We start from the raw sequence: 22,804 nt of genomic DNA, 5'->3' as shown, positions 1-22,804 counted from the left end.
TGCAAGTGCTGCGTAAAATATCGCATCCGATATTACCTGACGATCTGTCTTTGAACTCTTAAAATAATTCAGGCAAATTATTCAGTTTCTTTTTTAAATCTTCTTTCTAGCTGGACGGAAACTAAAAACGCACCAGTCCTATTCTAACGGCTCAGTTGAAATCGGTCTCAGGAAGAAATCAAGAGAAGGCAAAGGTAATCTATTGCGAATCCTGTGGATGAACAGTCAATCAAAGCCAAATGAGACCAATGCACAGATTTGACGGACTTGATTTCCAGCAGGAAGCACCATCTACTTGTGGGAGTTCCTGTTGGACCTCCTGCAGGACAAGAACACCTGTCCGAGGTACATTAAGTGGACACAGAGGGAGAAGGGCATCTTCAAGCTAGTGGACTCCAAGGCCGTGTCGAAGCTGTGGGGCAAACACAAGAACAAGCCAGACATGAACTATGAGACCATGGGACGGGCACTCAGGTAAGGGACCCACTCTGATGCGTCCCTACATTCTAGGCAAGCTGCTCCAGTGTGTCTACACGTGTTTTCCCAAATGTTGCCGTTTTCTAGATATTACTACCAGCGTGGCATCCTTGCCAAAGTGGAGGGCCAGCGTCTGGTTTACCAGTTTAAAGAGATGCCTAAAAACATCGTGATCATTGACGACGACAAGGCCGACATGTCTGTTGCCGAAGGCCCGGCGGACTCTGAGACGACGGCGTCCTGCGAGCGCATCCTGCAGCCGCCGGACGTGATGTTGAAGGTTCCCGAGCTGTCCCCAAGAAAACCCAACATCCTGCGGGGCGGCAACCGAGGCAACGTGGGTCAATCTCCTGTTGCTGCGGGCAACAAAACCGTGGCGGCAGGCGCCTCGAGGACGGTGATTGCGTCGGGAGACAGGAGCCGGAATCAACAGGCGCCTGTCCTTTGTAACGCTTCCGGGCCCAGGTAAGTAATAGAGTTTGCTCAGGAAACTACGCCATGGTCTCATCCAGTGTAGCTGGTAAAGTTCCAAGGGAAGTTAAGCTGTAGAATGTTGGTATCAAATTTCATCATAATTAGAGACATTTAAGTTTACTATGAAGAACCAATCCAAATTCCTGGTTTATTCCCATAAATTCCCACAGAAATATTCCAACTTCCTAGAATTTTTCAACCCTAGTCCAGGGATCTTGTTTGACGTGCGTCCTGCGTCTGAAACACAAAAGTTAGCAAGGACGCATGAAATGATTTCACTCTTGTGTCCAGGGACGCATGGCTAAAACCTGCCCCTACGTGTGTGTTGGTGAAGAGCTTCCACGCACAGCAAATCAAAAGGGCGAATACACTAAAATTACAAGTCTTGTCTTGATGCTAGTTGTGGTTAACACCCGCCGCGCACAGCTCACGACGCACCAAGAGGCTGGCAGAAGACTGTTTGCTCCGTAGATGCACACAACTAGGGAAACTTCAGGGAAAGTTAACCATTTATTACATTCACTAGACTGCGCGCTAGCAAGCTAAGGAGCTAAGCAGTTCACTCGACTGCGGCAACGTCATTTAAAACGTTAGCGCTTAGTTGTGTGTATGTTCTCCATATGACGCACATATGGGAAAGTTAACTGTTTATTTACCATAACCACAGTGGCACAAGTTGCCAATATTCAGGCAGTAATTGACTGCAGCGAACTCATTTTCAGCGTCATTTGATTGACAGGTGAAGGTCTCGCAGGCCAGCAGCTTTAGGGCGGGCCATAGATTACATTTGATCATTTATGTAGCAATGGTAAAAGCTTATTGAGATACAAAATCTCATTTTCAAAAGCCAAGAGGCGGCAGAAATTATACAGTACATAACGCATTCATACAGTAAACAATCAAAATAAGTGATATTAAAATGTATGTCATCTGATTTAAAACGGTGACAAAGCCCAAATGCTTTCAAGTTACATTGCTTTGTTTATTTATTATTATTTTTAAATTGAATAATTTTTAATTTGGCAGGTTTTAGGACATTTTTGGGGCCTTTCTTGTCGGTTCATGACTGATTGTTCTACATTATTATGCCAATGTTCAATATTATCTAGAATTAATTGTTCTTAAAAAGGATGTACTTGGATTATTATGCTCTAATATCATATCAGTGGAATTAAAAAAAAAACCAAACAATGATACTATCGTTTATTGTGATAGTTTTTGGGACAATATATTGTCCTAAAAAATTTGCTATCGCTGCATGCTGCAACACACATAATATATTGAGAGAGAGAGAGCAAGAGCAATGGATACCACAAAAATATTGTACAAACGGTATAAAAAAATCCAGTAACTGGAAATAAAACTGCATTATAGCGGGACTGCGAAGCAAGAACCGTGATATAGTGGCGGATTACTGCATCTGTATTCCACGATAAATTGCAGGGACTCATTGTTTCCAAACGTGCATCCTGGGACTCTCACAGTCTCAAGTGTAACTGTGCTTGTCTCTCATCAGTCCTCGACGATTCATTTCTCTCCTGTGGTTTCCAGGACGGTGCGAGTCGCCATGCAGGTGCCGGTCGTTATGACATCACTGGGCCAGAAGATCTCTACAGTTGCAATGCAGCAGCCGGCAGTAAGAACGGGTGCAGCTGGCCATACTACACTCCTGTCCAGTGCTTCTGCTATTGGTGCTGCTGCCGGAGGCGCCAACTCTCAACAGAAGGTGTGCTAACCTACATAAGATAGTTTTAGCTTCCCCCATTTGCTTATTTAAAGCAATTTTCACACAAATTAAAACCGTTTCCCGGTGTTAATAACATGTCCCTGACTTGGTTTTGTCAAAATACTGCCCCCCACCCAAAATAAAAATAAATAATAATTCCAGTGCACAGTACAGTATTCTCTCTCGTCATGAAACGGGAGACTGTTGTATAACATCATAAAGAAAGTTACAAGTAGACTCGCTTGCGCATAGTTCTCCAAATATGCATTTTTAAAAAATTGGTTTACTGGCGCATAAAACATGACATTTAAACGCTGTATATTTAAACACCCAAATTTAAATTTATGTAATTTCACTGTCATCTTGGCCGGCCCCTGAGCCTCCCAACGGGCAATATTCATTGTCTCAAACGACTACCAGTCCGGGAAACATACAGTATGTACCAGCATGAACCGGTCCGTGCTGGAAAAAAGGTTGGGGACCACTCATTTGTGTGGTCGTCAGTGTGATGTCCAATGGACAACAGTTAACTTTTATTGAAAAATTGCAGTTTGTGTTCTATGCTCACAGACCTTACATTTGACATCCCCCTGCATTAAAAGTACATCTTCCATAATGTGTCCCTTGAGCTTCCCATAGACTCACCACCTGTGGGAGGGGGCCATAGGGGTCGGGTGCAATGCGAGCTGGGCGGTGGCCGAAGGCGGGGACCTTGGCCATCCGATCCCCGGCTAAAGAAGCTGACTCTAGGGATGTGGAATGTCACCTCTCTGGCAGGGAAGGAGCCCGAGCTGGTGTGTGAGGTCGAGAAGTTCCGACTTGATAAAGTCGGACTATCCTCCACGCACAGCTTGGGCTCTGGTACCAGTCCTCTCGAGAGGTGTTGGACTCTCTTCCACTCTGGAGTTGCCCACGGTGAGAGGCGCCGAGCAGGTGTGGGTATACTTATTGCTCCCCGGCTCGGCACCTGTACGTTGGGGTTCACCCCGGTGGACGAGAGGGTAGCTTCCATCCGCCTTTGGGTGGGGGGACGGGTCCTGACTGTTGTTTGTGCCTATGCACCAAACACCAGTTCAGAGTACCCACCCTTTTTGGAGTCTTTGGAGGGGGTGCTGGAGAGCGCTCCCGCTGGGGATTCCATCGTTCTGCTGGGGGACTTCAATGCTCACGTGGGCAATGACAGTGAGACCTGGAAGGGCGTGATTGGGAGGAACGTCCCCCCCGATCAGAACCCGAGCGGTGTTCTGTTATTGGACTTCTGTGCTCGTCACGGATTGTCCATAACGAACACCGTGTTCAAGCATAAGGGTTTCCACACGTGCACTTGGCACCAGGACACCCTAGGTCGCAGTTCGATGATCAACTTTGTGGTCGTGTCATCGGACTTGCGGCCGTATGTCTTGGACACTCGGGTAAAGAGAGGGGCGGAGCTGTCAACTGATCACCACCTGGTGGTGAGCTGGCTCCAATGGTGGGGGAAGATGCCGGTCCGACGTGGCAGGCCCAAACGTATTGTGAGGGTCTGCTGGGAACGTCTGGCGGAATCCCCTGTCAGAAGGAGTTTCAACTCCCACCTCCGACAGAACTTTGCTCATGTTCCGGGGGAGGCGGGGGACATCGAGTCCGAGTGGACCATGTTCCGCGCCTCCATTGCTGAGGCGGCCGACCGGAGCTGTGGCCGTAAGGTAGTCGGTGCCTGTCGTGGCGGCAATCCCCGAACCCGTTGGTGGACACCAATGGTGAGGGATGCCGTCAAGCTGAAGGAGTCCTATCGGGCCTTTTTAGCCTGTGGGACTCCTGAGGCAGCTGATGGGTACCGGCTGGCCAAGCGGAATGCAGCTTTGGTGGTCGCTGAAGCAAAAACTCGGGCATGGGAGGAGTTCGGTGAGGCCATGGAGAAATGACTTCCTGGACTGGCTTCGAGGAAATTCTGGTCCACCATCCGACGTCTCAGGAGGGGAAACCAGTGCACCATCAACACTGTGTATAGTGGGGATGGGGCGCTGCTGACCTCGACTCGGGACGTTGTGAGCGGGTGGGGAGAATACTTCGAAGACCTCCTCAATTCCACCGACACGCCTTCCCATGAGGGAGCAGAGTCTGGGTTCTCTGAGGCGGGCTCTCCTATCTCTGGGGTTGAGGTCACCGAGGTGGTTAAAAAGCTCCTCGGTGGCAGGGCCCCAGGGGTGGATGAGATTTGCCCGGAGTTCCTCAAGGCTCTGGATGTTGTGGGGCTGTCCTGGTTGACACGCCTCTGCAACATCGCGTGGACATCGGGGACAGTGCCTCTGGATTGGCAGACCGGGGTGGTGGTCCCCCTTTTTAAGAAGGGGACCGGAGGGTGTGTTCCAACTATAAGGGGATCACACTCCTCACCCTCCCTGGTAAGGTCTATTCTGGGGTGCTGGAGAGGAGGGTCCGTCGGGAAGTTGAATCCCAGATTCAGGAGGAGCAGTGTGGTTTTCGTCCTGGCCGTGGAACAGTGGACCAGCTCTACACCCTTAGCAGGGTCCTCGAGGGTGCATGGGAGTTCGCCCAACCAGTCTACATGTGTTTTGTGGACTTGGAGAAGGTGTTCAACTGTGTCCCTCGGGTGGTCCTGTGGGGCGTGCTTTGGGAATATAGGTTACCGAACCCCCTGATACGGGCTGTTCGGTCCCTGTACGACCGGAGTCAGAGTTTGGTCCGCATATCCGGCAGTAAGTCGGACTCGTTTCCGGTGAGGGTTAGACTCCGCCAAGGCTGCCCCTTTGTCACTGATTCTGTTCATAACTTTTATGGACAGAATTTCAAGGCGCAGCCGAGGCGTAGAGGGGGTCCGGTTTGGTGGCCTCAGTATTGCATCTCTGCTTTTTGCAGATGATGTGGTTCTGTTGGCTTCATCAAGCCGTGACCTCCAACTCTCATTGGAGCAGTTCGCACCAGAGTGTGAAGCGGCTGGGATGAGAATCAGCACCTCCAAATCTGAGACCATGGTCCTCAGTCGGAAAAGGGTGGCGTGCCCTCTCCAGGTCGGGGATGAGATCCTGCCCCAAGTGGAGGAGTTCAAGTATCTTGGGGTCTTGTAAGGGAAGAATGGAACCGGAGATCAACAGGCAGATCGGTGCAGCGTCTGCAGTGAAGCGGACTTTGTATCGATCCGTTGTGGTAAAAAAGGAGCTAAGCCGAAAGGCGAAGCTCTCGATTTACCGGTCAATCTACGTTCCTACCCTCACCTATGGTCACGAGCTGTGGGTCGTGACCGAAAGAATGAGATCCCGGATACAAGCGGCTAAAATGAGTTTCCTCCGCAGGGTGTCCGGGCTTTCCCTTAGAGATAGGGTGAGAAGCTCGGTCATCCGGGAGGATCTCAAGAGTAGAGCCGTTGGTCCTTCACATCGAGAGGAGGCAGATGAGGTGGCTGGGGCATCTGATTCGGATGCCTCCCGGACGCCTCCCTGGTGAGGTGTTCCGGGCACGTCCCACCGGGAGGAGACCCCGGGGACGACCCAGGGCACGCTGGAGAGACTACATCCTTCAGCTGGCCTGGGAACGCCTCGGGATCCCCCCGGAAGAGATGGATGAAGTGGCTGGGGAAAGGGAAGTCTGGGCGTCCCTGCTAAAGCTACTGCCCCCGCGACCCGACCTCGGATAAGCGGTAGAAGATCGATGGATGGATGGATGGTGTACCTTGAGGTAAAAGTTGAATTTGTTGGCCCTAGGTTGTGATCCAGACCATCCCCACTATGGTCCCAGCCACAGCAGAGAATGGCGAGAAGATCACCGTCCAGCTGGCCAAGATCATCACTATCCCGGCTCATCAGTTAACGCAGTGTCAGCTGCAGACCCCCACAGGCGCAGCCAAGCCTGGCATCAGCCTCCTGGGAAGCCCCCTGACCGTCCAAACCCTGACCCCGGTCAGTGTGGCGTCGGGAGCGCAGGTGATGAGACTATCTGTGCCCACGCCGGCGCAACAGCAGACTCTGGTGGTGTCGCAGTCGGGCGGCGGCACGGCGGGCGGCGTCACGGTATCGTCGGCCAACCGGGCCGTGGCGGCGCAGCCCCGCATCATTAGCGGGCTTTTCAACAGTTCCGAGCTGGTTGTGGGAGGGGACGAGCTCAAAGCCGCCGGCGTCCCGGTCCAAGCGGTTCGGGTGCCCGTGACGGTCGCGATCCCACAGAATAAAGGGACTGCCAAAATTGTCCAGGCGGACGCGTACACCAAACTGCAGACCCCCGAGGTGGGAAAGACTGAAGAGCCTGAGTGTTGAGATCTACCAATCTTTTTTGCCCCCAAGTCAGTCACCTTGTACATGAAACCATTTTTATTACTCTTGTGATAACCAGCAGCAGTTAGACAGACTTTAAATGGTTCCTCAACGCTTGTTTTTTTTGGAGGGGGGGTCGGAAACGTCATCCTCCAATACTGCTGCCAGAAGTGTTTCTAAGCCAAGCCTGTAAAGTGAAACTGTTTCACACGGAGGCCAACATGCAAATAGGAACACACAAAAAAATAGGAACACACAAACTTGAACGGGACCAACCCAGATCACTACGGCTATCGTCACCGCCAAGCCTCATTAGGAAAAATGTATTCAACTCTGAAACTGAAACACTACAACCCATTTGAACAGAACTGCAATGTAATCTAACCGGTTAAAAAAGCAAAACAGAACAAACAAACCAAAAAGACTATGGAGCTGCAATAACACATTTGTTAGAAGCCTGATTGATTTATTTTTTTTTCTTGTGCAATTGTTAAACCAGCAATTTGTACTTCAGTCACAGTGCACATCAAATGTGTGTCTGTGTGTGGTGCTACATGGGTCCCGAAAGAGTATAAATAACAATATAAATGTAGATGGCTACTATACCATTTACAGAGCTAACGATAACCGAGCAGCCTTTGATTTAAATTTTGACATCCATCATGTACTATAGGAAATGACTCCGTTTTTTTTTTGTTTGTGTTTTCATAACTTTTACCAAGCACAGTATTACAGAAACAAGAGGATCTAACATTTGAGTGTAGCTGTGAGTTTTGGGATAAAATGCACTGGTTTATGTTTGTAAATCTAAGGACGAATCAGTTTCTTATTTCAAAGAGACTGACTAATTAGTAGTCAACAAATTTCCGTCAAATATGTAAAGAGCAATGTCTTTTTTACTAGTCCTGAAATTGGCTGTAGGACTAGAACTAAATCATGCAAACTATATACAGCTGACTTAATGAAATCAGCTGTGAGATGTAAACGGCACAGTGCTTTATATCAACAATCTCAATTTTCACTCTGTGTGATCAGAATTGCGAGCCTGACGGATTTCACTGTACTTTGTTCATTGAGGGTTTAAAAATTTCTTAACTTTAAATTTTTTTTTTTTTTTTTTTTTAAACTGATAGTTGACTTTGAGCCAGTGCCCACTGCCATGTCGGAGATAAAATATCAATAGGAATATGTATATAACCACAATCTTTTTAAATTGCTAACATGTATTAAGTATACTGAATGTGATGTCAGTCTCCAAGTCCCAGGTCACTTAAAAAAAGGTCTTTTTTTGTTTTCTGTCACGCTGGCCCTACAACTACATTTCATTTTTTGATAAAAATCTAGATATAAAAAGAGGGAAAATACCGAAGTTTGTGTTCAGACTGAACTGTTTGTATATTCAACATTTGAAGTATATTCTATTTTGTTGTACTCTTGTTTCAAAGTGTATTAAAGTAGATTTTACTGAAACCTTGCAACTTGTTTTTTATAGTTTGTTTGGGGGAAGAGAAATGCTTGAGAAACTTAAAACGTACTCCCCGAAAATGACAGAATTACAAGTATCATTTATGTAACTACATGCTACTGCAGTACTCCGAGCTTATTCAACCTGGGAAGCTGTTGAGTTGTCACAGGTGATGGACAGCGCATACTAGGGCCAGTGGTACTGATGTGGCCTATGATAAACCAGCCAGCATCTTTTTTTTTAATAGGCAGTATGATAGACCTGAGGTCCCATCGTAGTGATACTCAAGGAAAAAAAAAAAAAAAAACTAATTGCCAGTTTTTCATCAAAACTTGAAGTGCCTTTTCTGTTGTGTGCAGCACCAACGTCCATGCTAACAATACCTTTTGTGAAAAGCAGTATAAATCATTTTTTCCCCCACTGCCAGGCTGCATTGTCACACAGTACCTTAGCACACATCTCTCTCCCACTAGTTCTATGAGGTCTCTCTCACGCTCTCTCTCTCTCATATATATATATTTCTCAGTGCTTTAACCCAGGGGTGGCCAAAGAGCACACAGTTTTTTTTTTTTATTTCATAATTATTTTATTCAAGAGTTGGTTAAATAATGACAAACCTGTGAGTTACATGACACACTATTTTACATAACATTTTTTGTTTACCCCATCTACAAATAAAATAGTGCATTTAAAAATGGTAAAAAATTTTTTTACATAAAAATAATTTAACATACACATTCAACACTGTGCATTAATCGGTTAATTTAAATGATTTGCAAAATAACAAATTATTCCAGCCGCCCCACCTTTTCAGGTCGATCTGCAAGCCAGTGGCACCACTCTAATATCCTGTGCCAACATCTATGCCCTTTGTAATGCCCAACATGGTCCAGTTATTTCATGCCGGATTCATTTTTGTTCTTTTGAAATGAATTTATTTTATGATTGGATACTCCAAGTAGTCCCTAAATCTTGATTACCAAAGGTCAGCCAGAATTTGTGTTTCCTTTCATACTTGGTTGAACAAATAGTTACATTTTGGCAACACGTTTACACACACGGGTCACAAATTATGATTAGGCAAAGATTTACAAGTGGGTCCAAACATTTCTGTATTGAATATTTGGGACATGCTTATTTGTCATTTTGTCACACTTAGACACGCCTGTCAAATCTGTTGAAATTTCCAGTTAGAATATGTGCACGCCATCTATTATTTTCCTGCCACTCTGGTGATGTCAAATTGGACACACCCAGGACTGACTGACACAAAATCACAGGGTGGTTGTAAATAGGCCAATGAAAGCCTGGGCCAACTGTGTGAATGGTACAAGCGTGAACCACTACACTGCCAATGACCCCCCGGCAGTCAGTTTGGATAATTTGTTCCGCATTAGTACATTTACAGACCCTTTCCAAAAAATTTTAATATAATGGAAGAGTTTATTTTATTTCCATAATTTCATTCAAAAAGTTAAACTTTCATAGATTATAGATTCAGGGCCTACAATTTCAACAATTTCAAGTATTTATTTGTTTATTTTATATATACGTAATTTGGGCTTCCAGCTCATAAAACCCATGAAATCTGGAATTCAAAAAATTTAAATACTCTGAAGAAATAACCATTTACTTCTCAGTTTTTGTAGGAAAAAAAAAAAAAAAAAAGAAATTAGGGTCACAATAAATCAATCAAAATATGGTACTTTCAAAACGATATGTTCATCTTCAATACTTGGTTGGGAATCCCTTTACTTTAATCATTGCCTGGATGCGCCATGGCATTGAGGCAATCAGCCTGTGGCATTGCCTGGGAGTTATGGAAGTCCAGATTTTCTTGATGCTTGCTGTCATGTCAGCTCTTCTTTGTTTGTGGGTCGGGTGCCCCTCATTTTCCTATTTATAATACCCCATAGATTCTCAATGGGGTTTAGATCTGGCAAGTTGGCTGGCCAGTCAAGCACCGTGATGGCATGGGCATCAAAGCAGGTTATGGCGTTTCTGGCGGTATGGGCAGGGGCCAGGTCCTGCTGGAAGATGAAATCTGCATCTCCATTCAGATCCTCAGTAGAAGGAATCATGAAGTCCTCCAAAACATTCTGCTAGACTGTTGCGGTGACCTATGATTTAAGAAAGCAGAGTTTACCAACACCTGCACTGGACATTGCACCCCAAATCATGACTGACTAACTGGATATTTCACACTTGACCTCAAACAGCTTGGGTTCTGTTCTTCACCCGTCTTCCTCCAAACCCTTGGACCTTGATTCCCGAATGAAAGGCACACTTTACTTTCATCGGAAAAGAGGACCTCGGACTACTGGCCAACTGTCCAGTCCTCCTTCTCCTTGGCCCAGTTGAGACTCTTCCTACATTTGCTCAGGCTCAGAAGTGGCTTGACCCGAGGAACCCGACAGTTGTAGCCCATCTCCCGGATGCGTCTGAATGTGGTGGTTTTTGAAGCTGTGACTCCCGCCTCATTCCACTCTTTCTGGATCTCTGCTAGATTCTTGAATCTCCTCTGTTTGATAATCCGCTGAAGCCCACGGTCATCTCTTTTGCTGGTGCATCTTCTCCTGCCACATTTTGTCCTTCCACTAGACTTTCCATTGATATGCGTGGACACAGCACTCTGTGAACAGCCAGCCTCCTCAGCTCTGAACTTTTGTGGCTTACCCATCCTATGGAGGGTATCAATGATGGTCTTCTGGCCAGTTGTCAAGTCTACAGTCTTCCCCATATTGAACCCAACTGAGACAATTGAACCGAACTGAAGGAATTTAATGACACCTGGTGAAACCTGTGTAGGTGCTTTGAGTTTAGAAGATGATTAGTGTGTGACACTCAGTTTAAAACATTTATGGCCTGCAAAAAAATTTGGGCTGTTTTCTTCACAGAATTCTAATTTTCTGAATTCCTGATTTCATGGGTTTTATGAGCTGGAAGCCCAAATTATGTAAAAAAAATAAACAAAAACAAAATAGTTTAAATTGTGGGCCCTGTATCTATAATCTATGAAAATTTAACTTTTGAATGGAATTATGGAAATAAATGAACTTTTCCATGATATTCAAATGTTTTGGAAAGGGTCTATATATGGGCACTTGGGTCCTAGAATCCATTATCAGGCATTTTTTTGACATCTTAATTTGATTAAAAATTTGATTATTGTTTGTCCTAATGTCACACTGGTGAATGTATACCCTATAAGCATATACTGACTGTACAGTAGTTTTCTGAATTAGCAGGACCTGCGATTATAGGAGCTTTTAATGTGAAAACAATACCTTGTGCAAGAGTATATAGCACTAGGGGAAGCAAAAGTAACAGCTTCGTCCCAATTTATGATGGGGCGAAATATAAACAACAGTTCAAATAAAAAATTATAACAAAATTATGTTTATTACAGTCAGTTCACTAACAGCATGTTACAGTTTCAGTCCAATTTTGTCAGGATTTAATATCAGATGTGTTGTGCACATTTGTCCATCAGAGCACACTTGAAGGTAGAGCTCTGGAAACTCTAAATGTGTCAAAGTTCAGGGGGTAGAAAATATTTCAGTTCATTTGCAAGATTTGGTTTCTTTCCTTCCTCGTTGTTGTTGTTTCACAGGCCAATTATGACGACGTACGTTGTCCACAGAATCCTTGTTTCCCAATCACTGGTCTTCCTTAAAGCTGAAATCACAAACTAGAGAGAGGTGGTCTGAAGGATAGCTGAAGGACGGGAGCCTGTTAGGACCAATCTCTTTATCCGAGGGCATATCCAAGACGGCGTCCACCCTCAGCGTGTCCCGAGTGTACCAAATGTAGTCCAGAGTGGTGCAGCATTCACCCGTAGGGCGAATCTTCCATGTTGTGTACTGTGGCTCTGTCGAACAATCTTTGCTGAGTTTCTTATAAGCCGAGTCCAAACCAAGAGGAGATGTGACAAAACGACAGTACACCTCCTCATTTGGGACTGCATTGAAATCCCCACATATGATCAGAGGGATCTGGAAATCAGAGCCCGCTGATGTTCTGACCGCATGTTTCTGGACCACATTTTGGACCTGACGCAGGAGGTCCGACCCCTGGGCGCTACGGAGCCACTCCCAGCCTGAGCGCGCCTTTAGGTGGGTCACGGCTACGCAAACACACCTCCCTGTGCTTCGACAACGCAGTATCATCACCAAAGCGACCTGAGACGAGAGAGCAGCATGTGAGAGACGTGAGCGTTGGGAAGAATATACTTTTTAATGGTGTGTATACAAATACAGTGGTACCTTGACTTACAAGTTTGATATGTTCTGTGACCAAGTTTGTAACTCAATTATAGTTGTCGACATCAATTTATTTTTGTGCATGTGCCACATACAGACATTGTAGTGTATGAACCGTGTACAAAACGTGTATTATATTTCTCGATCCTTGACGAACGCATGTCTGAGACGTGTTATTAAATTACCTGGGAACTGTTTTAAATTGGTTAGAGATGCATAACATCCTAAAAACATTACAATGAAGCCTTGCATATCTCTAGTACAGCATACAAATTCACTTATTCACAGATTTTTTAGTTTTTTCTTCATTATTTGCTCTTTTTCTGTTCAGGTCAAAGCAATAAAAGTATTAATGTGGCACCATCACGTAGCATCTTGGTGTCAAGGAACTATGTTGAAGTGAGTTCTGGACTGTTACCATCTTTGTGGCATCTTGATGTCAAGGAACTATGTTGAAGTGAGTTGCGGAGTTATATTATTCACTAGTGCTTTGTCGCCATCTTGTGCTATCCTTTGGCAATTATAACCTTTTTTGGGGGGGGGGGGGGGGGTGTCAATTACTTGCAGATTTTAACCATTCCAAGCAAGGCTCGGTTTGCTGTACCTTGGTAACTAATAGAGACGTTAAAACAGTTGTACCCACCTGATTGGTTGGAATCATCATGGCAGAGAGCTGTAAGCTGACGCAATCCAAAAACTCGAAACGTGACTCATCAAAGAAGAGCGCACAGCCATCAGGGCCGTTGTTGCCCTCGACATCCAGACACGGCGACCAGGGTTTGGGGCAGAACCTGCTGCTGTAACCCAGACGGGCCAGAACCGGCTGCAAGGTGTCAAAGTAGTGGTCCACTTCCTGGAGACACAGGATGTGAGGTCGGTAGGTGAGGATCTCATCTAGGATGAGGTACTTCCTTCGCAACCAGCTGAGGGCCTCCGGAGGGCACAGCACAAAACTGTCAAGTCCTTCGCCGAGAGCTGATAAGAAAGAGATCGGACTTTAATATAGTTTCAGAGAATGTGAGAGTTCTTCATCTTATTAGGATTCACTAGAGTCTGTCTCTTATGTAAATAAACCAATTTGCATATTTTAAAAACACATTTCAACTTTTTCCTTTTCTACTTTTTTTTACCTTATTTACTAATGACCTGGCGGAAAAACAAATGTGGCCCTTAAGAACTAAAGTTTGCCCAAACCTGGTCTACAGTCTGTAGCTGTATTGCGCGTAGCACTGCTTCAGCTTAACTCAACGGCTGACACACCGTCAAAAAACAAGATACAACAAATGCAGTATTTGCACTTTCAAGTCCTCTTACTGCTTGTTTCCATGGGAACACAGTCCATAGTTCTGACATAGGCCAGACATGTGAGTAATATTTTAAGACCAGTGTTGTTTGGGAAGCTGCCAAACTTGACAAAAAAGAATCTGTCTGGCCTAACTAATAAGCCCTTCATTCCCATTCTACAATTCTGAGAGGGACTCAAACGATCATTACAAATAACTGTCTGTGCCCCAACCCAAATCAATTTTATTTCTGAACTACAAACACGTGGCCAGAGAATGTGTAAACACGGTGTCCGATAGCTGTCCCCTACCTTGGGCCAGAATGTTCCACTGCATCACCCGAATGGTGTCGCCGTTGCCATTCGAGGGTCGAATGAAAGTCCTGCGGAATCGCGCCGGTCGATCGCTAAGGGCCTCCTCGCACTGCTGCAGAACCTCGGCCGGATCGAGAGGACTCATCGTGGAACCCTTTTGCTCCTGGGAGTCGTAAAAAACAGATGCTGTTATCTCTGCGTGTTAAACAAGTGTAACTAAGTGTTGTCCATGTTTAGAAGACAGGCAGTCACATGGCAGAAATCAGGATCCAGGGTTGTGTCCGCTGGCTGGTAGGGGTCCAAGTGGGTCAGAGGGAGGGGGACACGACGGCTGCTGCCGCCACTGCTGCTGAGGGTATGAGCCAAGGCGCTGTACAGCCTGGTGGCCCCGCCACCCATTGGGTAAGCTGGGAAGAAGAACACCAACACGGGGAAATGTTAGTCACACAATCTCCACGACAACAGAAGTTGTTCAGAAAAAGGACTATTTATGAAAGACTAAATTTCCCATGGATGTGAGTGTGAATGGTTGTTTAAGGAGGACAAGCGGTAGTGCAAATGAATGACTGCACGTATGTTTGTTCTTACCATGTCTTCTAATTTTGTTATTTGACGATTTTGAGAGAAGGTCCTTTATTAGCTTTTTAATTGAATGTTCAAGACCGTACTGGAAGTACTGGAAAGAGTGGTTCAGTGGTAGTTGCCACCTAGTCCGTGTGGTCAGGCGCATGTTTTGTCATGACTCACAAGTTACCAGCTATGCATTGTTTTGGTTGATCATTTAAAAAAAATAATTGGGTTGATGATGTGAACAGTCAAAAATTGCGTGTGTGTTCGCGCGCTGAAGCATCTGCTATCAATTAACTAGTGGATAATCTCCTCTCCTTTTGACAACAAACCATCTTGACGCTAACTGCTCTGCGACACAAAGCCACTTAGTGGAAAATCACTTAAAGTGTAAAAGGTTAGTTGATCAGTCGGACATTCCCCACTAAAAGAATCAAGCTGAAATAGTATGCACTTAACAGTCACTTCATTCGATACCCCTCTAACGTAGTGGAATAAGGTACCAAAATATTGCATTTCAATGTCTACGAAATATCCACGTTATTGTTTCAAGCTCAGCCTTATCAAGTTAACCAATGTGGGTCATGTTGATTTGCAGTTTAACCTGCCAAAACATGTTTTGTTAATAACTGCGAACATTCAACACCAGATTGAATTCCCATTATTCTGTTACCCTGAAGTTTTAGGTACTTTTGCACACTCAGATTCAAGTCAAAATTCTGAAGTCACAAAAGAAGAAATGATCCATCCATTTTCTATAGCGCTTGCCCTTATTTGATTGAACAATACTGTATTATTATTATTATTATGATGGTTGTAGTTTCCAGTGGTGTAAAAATACACCAATAAAGATGATGGCTCTAAATGATAATCCAAACGATGACAGAGAACAAAAGGAAGAGCTTTTGAACACTTTTTTCCTTAAACTAAATTATCTAAATGACAATATTTGTAATTTGGACTTGAAAGTTATGTTGTCAGTAGTCGCAGTTCATAGACTTCATATTATCCATCCATCTATTTTCTGAGCCGCTTCTCCTCACTAAGGTCGGTGAATAATAATATATATTATTATTACTATTATTGAATTTCATTAAAACGTGTGAATTGTGGCATGCTATCAAAGTACTAATATTGAAACTTTCCACATTGCTAGCAGACCTTGGAGAAGCTAGTTCAACCCCTGCAGCCATATGTTCGGATAATGACGTGTAAAGCGCAGATGCCACGCATTTTAAAACCTCCCCAGCTTGCATCCTTAAAACATGGAGAAGTAATCACATCAAACACAAATACAGGGCCAAGCTTAAACACGACGACGACAAGTGTCTTACTCATTGTCTCCATCACTACGTCCACTTTGTGCTCGATTGTTCTATTCGCTGGGCTGTCAGGAGCTGAAGATGAACGCGTTGAGGCCGATGTGACGTCCGCAAGTGTAAACAGATCTATCACTTAGCTGCGCTCATTACTGCAGCCTATAAAGCCTCGGGGGCGGGAGACAGATTAGGAAGCAGACAGACGTCATCCGGCCCACAAGGAGTATGCGAGGTCATGTGCCGGTGAGGCAGTGAGCCAGCACACTGCTGGTGTTCTCTCACAACACCCAGACGCACACACACAATGGCACACTCACATTGTGTGCCTCTTGTCTGCCCTGTGCTTAAGAGAAAATAAACACGGGTGTAAACATACACGCCAAATGAGCTCTATGATTTCAAGAATATCTCCAATTGTTCAGCTGTCACATTGCAACAATTGTGTAAAGGGTTAGGGCAGTGTGTGTGAATGCGTGCCTCTTAGGGGTTAAGCAATGACTTCCCATGCGCAACATGTAGCAACGCTCTCTTGCTGTGGTTTCATAAGAGTCATTTCTGACATTGTACATTTCCACGACAAGATGACAAGTACAGTATTTTGGGACGACTAAACAGCACCAAAATAGAGCATACACACTTCTGCAAAATAGAACCATTCGAAAAAAATATTATAACAAGTTCTTAGTTTTTAATCCAAAAGGTGTGTCCCATACATGTTGTAAATTGCATCTAATGCTTGCAACTAGCTTCTGTTGTTCTGTTGGGCAAAAATACCTGATCAAATAATGAAATTACACCAATCATTTTACATTTGAACTGTAGAATGAAAAACTTGAACTTGTATCATATAAGGCAAAATTTATTATTTCTTCATTTGCTCCCCCTTATGGTTGTGAACTTTAATTTATTGTAATAAATTCAAATCGACAGCAGTAACATATTGTACATTTGTTGATAAAAATGACTGAGAAGATTCTCTATTAAAGAGCACAAGGAAAATAATGATTCAAGTACTGAGTCTGTATTTTATATACAGAATGTATGAGTATTTTAACTGTGAATGTGAATAGCTACATGAGTCCTCTCTGTGAAAAGTGCTATATACATGTACTTATGTTAAATCTATGGAAATGTGAAGACGAACTGTTATACATGTAGATGAGTTTAAGATTTGTAAAGTTCTAGTCTGTATATTTGTTTTATCTTTTTTTTACTTGAAGTGTCAGGGACTTTGTAGCTGTTGATATGCAACCCAATTTTCCATAATTACCAAGCAGTAAAGTTGTTGCAAAGACTGCAGGTTGGGAAATGTGCTTTGAAAGTATCATGCACGATGCTCACTGCTCCTTTACAGTTCACAGTTTAGAGTGACATCTTATCAGTGCTAAACCAGTGCTGCTAAATTCTGATAACTGAAGGCTGGTTTTAGTATAAGGAACCATAGCATGGCCTTGTAAGAGTTGGAAATAGACTGCGAATATGTCTAACTTGCCACATTTGGCTCTGCCACCCGGCACCGGATGAACCCTACCTGAGAGGACATCATTTCATTGTTATGCTTTGACGTGGCAGTAGCGTGGTAAAGAACGTGAGGTTCTGTTGGCCTCGGAGTGATGACTCATGTTTGTACAAGCACAAGACTCACGTCTGTGCACACTGGCTACTCATCAACCACAAGTCACGACATGCAAGCGCAGTGTGCTTGTGTGGCAAATGTTATTTGTAGCACACCGGGGGGTTATTTAGGCACATCGGGTGCTAGCTTGAGAAAACATGAGTAGGCTTAGGGTGTATTGGCAGAGCATGTGGTGGTGGGGGGGAGCGATAGAGAGAGAGCGACAGAGCTGCCGTATACTTTGGTAGGACATTGACATTTCCATATTGGGAAAGGGCAATTCCCTCATTACATTACAGTGTTAAGCACTGTTGGCTATTATGTAGGTCATTTTGCATGTCAATTACACTCTGTGTGATTTTACTGTCTGCTCTGAAATCAAGCTTGTGTTATTTTGAGATGCTCTAAAACCTGACTTTTTAGCAGCATTAACGATTCAAATAACAACGTTGAAAGAAACGTTACGGAAAAGGTGTTTTCGCAATAGTACAGCAGTTCAAGTCCCAGTCTCATTTCAACAGAATGCCATATTAAAGCCATAAAAACCACATTTCCTGTATACGTCTCACTTAAATTGCCACTTTACTCTCTGACCTTTAGAGAAACCTCCTCCTCCATAACAAACTCCAACATAGAGTCACTTAGTCCACATAAGTACAAAACAGTACCTCTGAGCAAGCATGTTATATAGTGGTCTTGAGTTACCAGAAATAAACCTATGTAGGTTCTCAATATGGCTGAAGATGTAAAAATGTAAAACATTATTATTAGTAGTATGATCATGATTTGTATTATTATTATTATTATCATCACCATCCATCAGTTCCTGAGATGGAGCCTATCCCAGGTGACTTTAGGGGAGAGGCGGGGTCCACCCTGGACTGGTGGTCAGCCAATCGGCGGGCAAATATAGACAAACACTCACACACATTCACCCCAATGGATAATTTAAGATAGAGAAAGATGTCCTAACAACTTGGTCACCATGTTACACATTATTATTTTCATTATTACATCATAATTATATCTGAGGATGCTTAAATGTTGTAACCCTTAAGAATGTGTAAATATTGTCAGTTAAAACGCATAAAAATATATAAAACAAAAAGCGGAGAAAGGATCCTATCTATCTTCTAATATAGATCAACCAAATCGAAACCATTTTACCAACTAAACGTGAGAGTACTAATAACTAACCAAACTAAATACCTAATAAGATGCCAAACTCCACAAGGCTGGACATCAGTTAAACCTGTGAAGTGTGCCATGCTTGAGTCTGCCAGTCAGACAACAAAAACAAAACAACTTACACACTATGACAAAAACATTTGAGAGCAAAGTTCATTTCTTGCTTTTCTGAAAACGTACCTGTGTTTTTTTTCAAGGGGGTGGCGCTTCCACTGCTGTCTTATTGTGCCATCGTGTTGCTGTGCCTGCGTGAGATCCTTAAAGTGGTCATGGGTGTTACACAAGTGCGGTCAGCCTGTGTTACTGCCAGCCTGGGTGGTTGCTCGACCCTGTAACTATAGAGCAAGGTCATTGAAGAGAGCGAGCTAGAGACACAGGGAGAGATTGTTAATTCTGCCCCCTGATGGATGTGAAATTGTTTGCAATGTAGCCAATATTAATTTTTCCCATTTCTAAATAGCTTTGGCAAAAAGTGTGGAGACCCTGTGAGGCAGTTTGTCCACCAGATATCTTGTGAATTGCAACTGTCATGTTTTTATTGGGCGGCACAGTGAACGACTGGTTAGAGCGTCAGCCTCACAGTTCTGAGGACCCGGGTTCGATCCCCGACCCCGCCTGTGTGGAGTTTGCATGTTCTCCCCATGCCTGCGTGGGTTTTCTCCGGGCACTCCGGTTTCCTCCCACATCCCAAAAAACATGCATTAATTGGAGACTCTAAATTGCCCATAGGTGTGACTGTGAGTGTGACTGGTTGTTTGTTTGTATGTGCCCTGCGATTGGCTGCCAACCAGTTCAGGGTGTACCCCGCCTCCTGCCCGATGACAGCTGGGATAGGCTCCAGCACGCCTGCGACCCTAGTGAGGAGAAGCGGCTCAGAAGATGGATGGATGTTTTTATTGTTTAGTTGTGGCAGCACAATGGGTAGTGGTAAGCACAGCACATCTGCCTCAGAGTTGTGAGGTTCTGGGTTTGAATCTTGGCTCCGGCTCCCTTCAGTGGTAGGCTACGCGAAAGAATCACTAGATTAAATGGCCAAACTGTGCATGTTACAGTGTCTTAAATATAAATGAATAAATACAATTTTCATTCAATCTTTTAATGTGGCTTATTTTCACACATTTATGTATGTAAAAATTTTTTTTAACTTACAATGGGTACGGAAAGTTTTCAGACCCCCTTAAATTTTTCACTCTTTGTGATATTGCAGCCATTTGTTAAAATCATGTAAGTAATTTTTTTTCCCTCATTAATGTACACACAGCACCCGATATTGACAGAAACAAAATAATTGTTGGAATTTTTGCTGATTTATTAAAAAATATCACACAGCCATAGGTATTCAGACCCTTTGCTGTGACACTCATATATTCAACTCGGGTGCAGTGCATTTCTTCTGATCATCCTTAAGGTCATCGGATGAAGGTCCTACACCTTCATCCGAGTCCAGCTGTGTTTGGTTATACTGATTGGACTTGATTAGGAAAGCCACACACCTGTCTATATAAGCCCTTACAGCTCACAGTTTGTGTCAGAGCAAATGACAATCATTCCTTCCAGAGTCCACCTTAGCAAACAGTTCTTTCTGACTCCTCTTAAATATTTGCTTGTCGGTTGTGTCTGCTTCTATGAGTTCTCCAATGTGGTGGTCCATTTCTTGAATGTCCTTGCCATGTGTGACCAAGGACACCATGCGCGTTTGCAGTTGCAGCTTGGATCGCTCCAGCTGCTTTGGGGCGTAGAAATTCTCCGCCCTTACTTCATCATCATCATCATCATCATCATCATCTTCTTGTTGTTTGAAGATCTCATAGATTTGGGGGAGAGTTTCAATGAAAAATTCCTGACCCTCTATCTTCTCATCCGCAGTGACAATTTCCTCTTCAAAAGTTGTATGTTTGTACTGATGGAATTCCTTAACTCATGTAACTACTTCTGTAACATTTGCTTGTTTCCCCAATTATTGCTGCTTTTGGATCTCCCCTTGCAGCTCTTTCTCACACTGGCAATGAGATGTGGTTAGTCTTTGGAGGTTCCTCTCAGTCTCTGAAATGTCCACCTGGTGTGTATCCAAATAGTCACATGCTGTTTGTTTCTTGTCATTAACTCTCCAAATCTCTTCTGCACTTCCTGAACATGTTCTTCTGCTAATTGTTTTTTCCCCCTCAGCATGGCACATATCTTGTTGTGCCATACAGGTTGTCTTGTTGCACTAAATAAAATCCTCTTTCTTAAGGGCCATGTTTGTTTGCAATGTTGGCATGGTCTCATTTACAGCAACAATGCGATTCTTCAGCTCTTCCATCGGTAGTTTTGTGTGGTCGAGCTGACTCTGCAAGCTGTTCTTGAGAGTGATACAACCATTCAAAGCAGCCAGGGCGCCGTCATGCTCTTCCTTAGCACGTTCTCACGCTTGTTGTAGCACTTTGGTTTTCCTGAGAAATACTTCCAATTTCTTCTCTGTGGCTTATTGGAGCTGGGAGATCATTTTGAGATCTTTGTGGAGCTGCTGCACCTCCTGAACTTTGGATTCCTGGGCAGTTCCCACATTGGACTTAATTTCCTCGTGTGTTGATTTGTGTTGCTAATTTGGTGGCTCATCTTACTGTTTTCGATGATCTCTACTTCTAAGTATTGATGGGTGGCATGTCTCTCTGCCTTCAGTTCAGTGACGGCGGAGGATAGCTCAGCTAGGTGAAGGCTGGCCTCAGCAGAGAATGGAATTCTCTCTTACTGAAGCCGCTTGTCTTCTTAACACGATCAAAAGCCCTCAAAACAGCCGGAAACTTGGGAAAAAGGTAATATGCCATTTTTCAACTCACTGTCTGGGTCTATGTTTACAGTACAGCTTAATCAACCGAGGAGCTACGTCGCCATGGTAACACCAACACCATGAGGGAGCTACACTACGGTGAGCCATTGCGGACAAAACATCGTGAACTGGCTTGACGACAAGCACATTTTTCATTAAAGACTTGTATCGTGACGAACCGTAAAGAAGTACAACGACTAAGTAAGATGGCAAGTCATAGTTGTTATCGTCTGACGAAATGTCTGTAGCTACATTATCTTAAAAAAAGTCAAACAATTAAGTTAATTTTCCATTGAAATGACCTCATGGGTACTTCTGAACTCCTTACCTAAAACGTGAAACAACTTCAAATGTCTGCTAGGTCAACTTCTACTCTCCAAACTACGTGTGTGTGTGCGTGTAGAAATGACAAGTGTGAATATTCCAAACAGTCTGAAACTATTCGGGAGTATCTGTGTTGCCAGATTGGAGTAGTTAATTAGATTTTTTTTTTTTTGAAAAAGAAAATGTTTGCCAGAGAAATAAACACACACTCCTAAATTACAGTACGTTTGATTATCTCGTATTTAATGTTTGTTAAAATAGTTTTTTTTGTGTTTATCCGCCAACATTAAGAGCTCACATTTGCGTGAAACAAGATTTATTTATTTTTTAACTTAAAAGTAATAAACAGAGCAGACTGAATAAACACCCGTCATTCTTAAGTCAATTTGATCTGTTGATTAAGATTTACAGTGTACAAGGAGTACAGTGGTATTTACATTGAAATTATGGCAATTAACGATGTGCTCAGAAACTGGTCAACGCTCGTTCTCCCCCCCCCCCCCCCTAGTCTGGATAAACGATTTACAATAAATAGTTATTGTGGATAGTTTGTTCATTTGTACGAGCGGCGTCACATTTAACAGAGTTTACCTTGGCAATGCAGTAGATATTGCAATCATCCTGCAGCTTTGCGCAGTGGTTTATTGACATTAGCATCTGGCAACCCGGCCGTCGCAGGGTGTTGTCGTCATTCACAGCAACTCGTGACGTGTATAAAGCATTTAAAAAAAAAA

General features: G+C 43.9%; 2 protein-coding genes across 7 annotated transcripts in view; one reads left to right on the top strand and one right to left on the bottom strand.

Annotated features, from left to right (window-relative positions):
- Nucleotides 1–8,549, top strand: part of elf2b (E74-like factor 2b (ets domain transcription factor)) — a 32,043-nt gene extending 23,494 nt beyond the window's left edge. For 3 of the 5 annotated variants that reach the window (XM_061678713.1, XM_061678712.1, XM_061678711.1), the window contains 5 exons: nucleotides 111–194; nucleotides 282–474; nucleotides 565–942; nucleotides 2,503–2,677; nucleotides 6,379–8,548. In XM_061678713.1, the coding sequence (XP_061534697.1) occupies nucleotides 111–194; nucleotides 282–474; nucleotides 565–942; nucleotides 2,503–2,677; nucleotides 6,379–6,927 (1,379 nt within the window). In that variant the 3' untranslated portion in view covers nucleotides 6,928–8,548. Of the gene's footprint in view, nucleotides 1–110; nucleotides 195–281; nucleotides 475–564; nucleotides 943–2,502; nucleotides 2,678–6,378 lie in introns of all 5 variants that reach the window. The other 2 variants (XM_061678715.1, XM_061678714.1) reach the window with 1 other exon arrangement.
- A 3,216-nt stretch (nucleotides 8,550–11,765) lies between these two features.
- Nucleotides 11,766–22,742, bottom strand: noctb (nocturnin b). 2 transcript variants are annotated; one of them, XM_061679578.1, is made up of 6 exons: nucleotides 22,662–22,742; nucleotides 19,118–19,272; nucleotides 14,501–14,655; nucleotides 14,246–14,411; nucleotides 13,295–13,626; nucleotides 11,766–12,570 (listed from the first exon to the last, which is right to left on the bottom strand). In XM_061679578.1, exons 3-6 carry the CDS (start codon nucleotides 14,645–14,647, stop codon nucleotides 12,049–12,051), a joined length of 1,167 nt encoding a protein of 388 aa, XP_061535562.1. In that variant the 5' UTR covers nucleotides 14,648–14,655; nucleotides 19,118–19,272; nucleotides 22,662–22,742; the 3' UTR covers nucleotides 11,766–12,048. The 2 variants fall into 2 exon arrangements, with proteins under 2 accessions (XP_061535562.1, XP_061535561.1); XM_061679577.1 differs by lacking the exons at nucleotides 19,118–19,272; nucleotides 22,662–22,742 and adding an exon at nucleotides 16,150–16,402.
- Nucleotides 22,743–22,804: the final 62 nt, after the last annotated feature.

This window comes from Phycodurus eques, chromosome 6 (assembly GCF_024500275.1).
Source record: "Phycodurus eques isolate BA_2022a chromosome 6, UOR_Pequ_1.1, whole genome shotgun sequence".
In the NCBI taxonomy this organism is placed as follows: Eukaryota; Metazoa; Chordata; class Actinopteri; order Syngnathiformes; family Syngnathidae; genus Phycodurus; species Phycodurus eques.
Note: the sequence above shows the minus strand (reverse complement) of the source record. Positions and strands in the feature narration are given on the sequence as shown.

Excerpts from the sequence above, each read along its gene's own strand:
- noctb (XM_061679577.1), bottom strand. Across the intron at positions 14,412-14,500 it reads TGGATCCTGATTTCTGCCAT|GAGCAAAAGGGTTCCACGAT; the intron begins GTGACTGCCTGT and ends TACGACTCCCAG. Across the intron at positions 12,571-13,294 it reads TGATGATTCCAACCAATCAG|GTCGCTTTGGTGATGATACT; the intron begins GTGGGTACAACT and ends CTCTCGTCTCAG.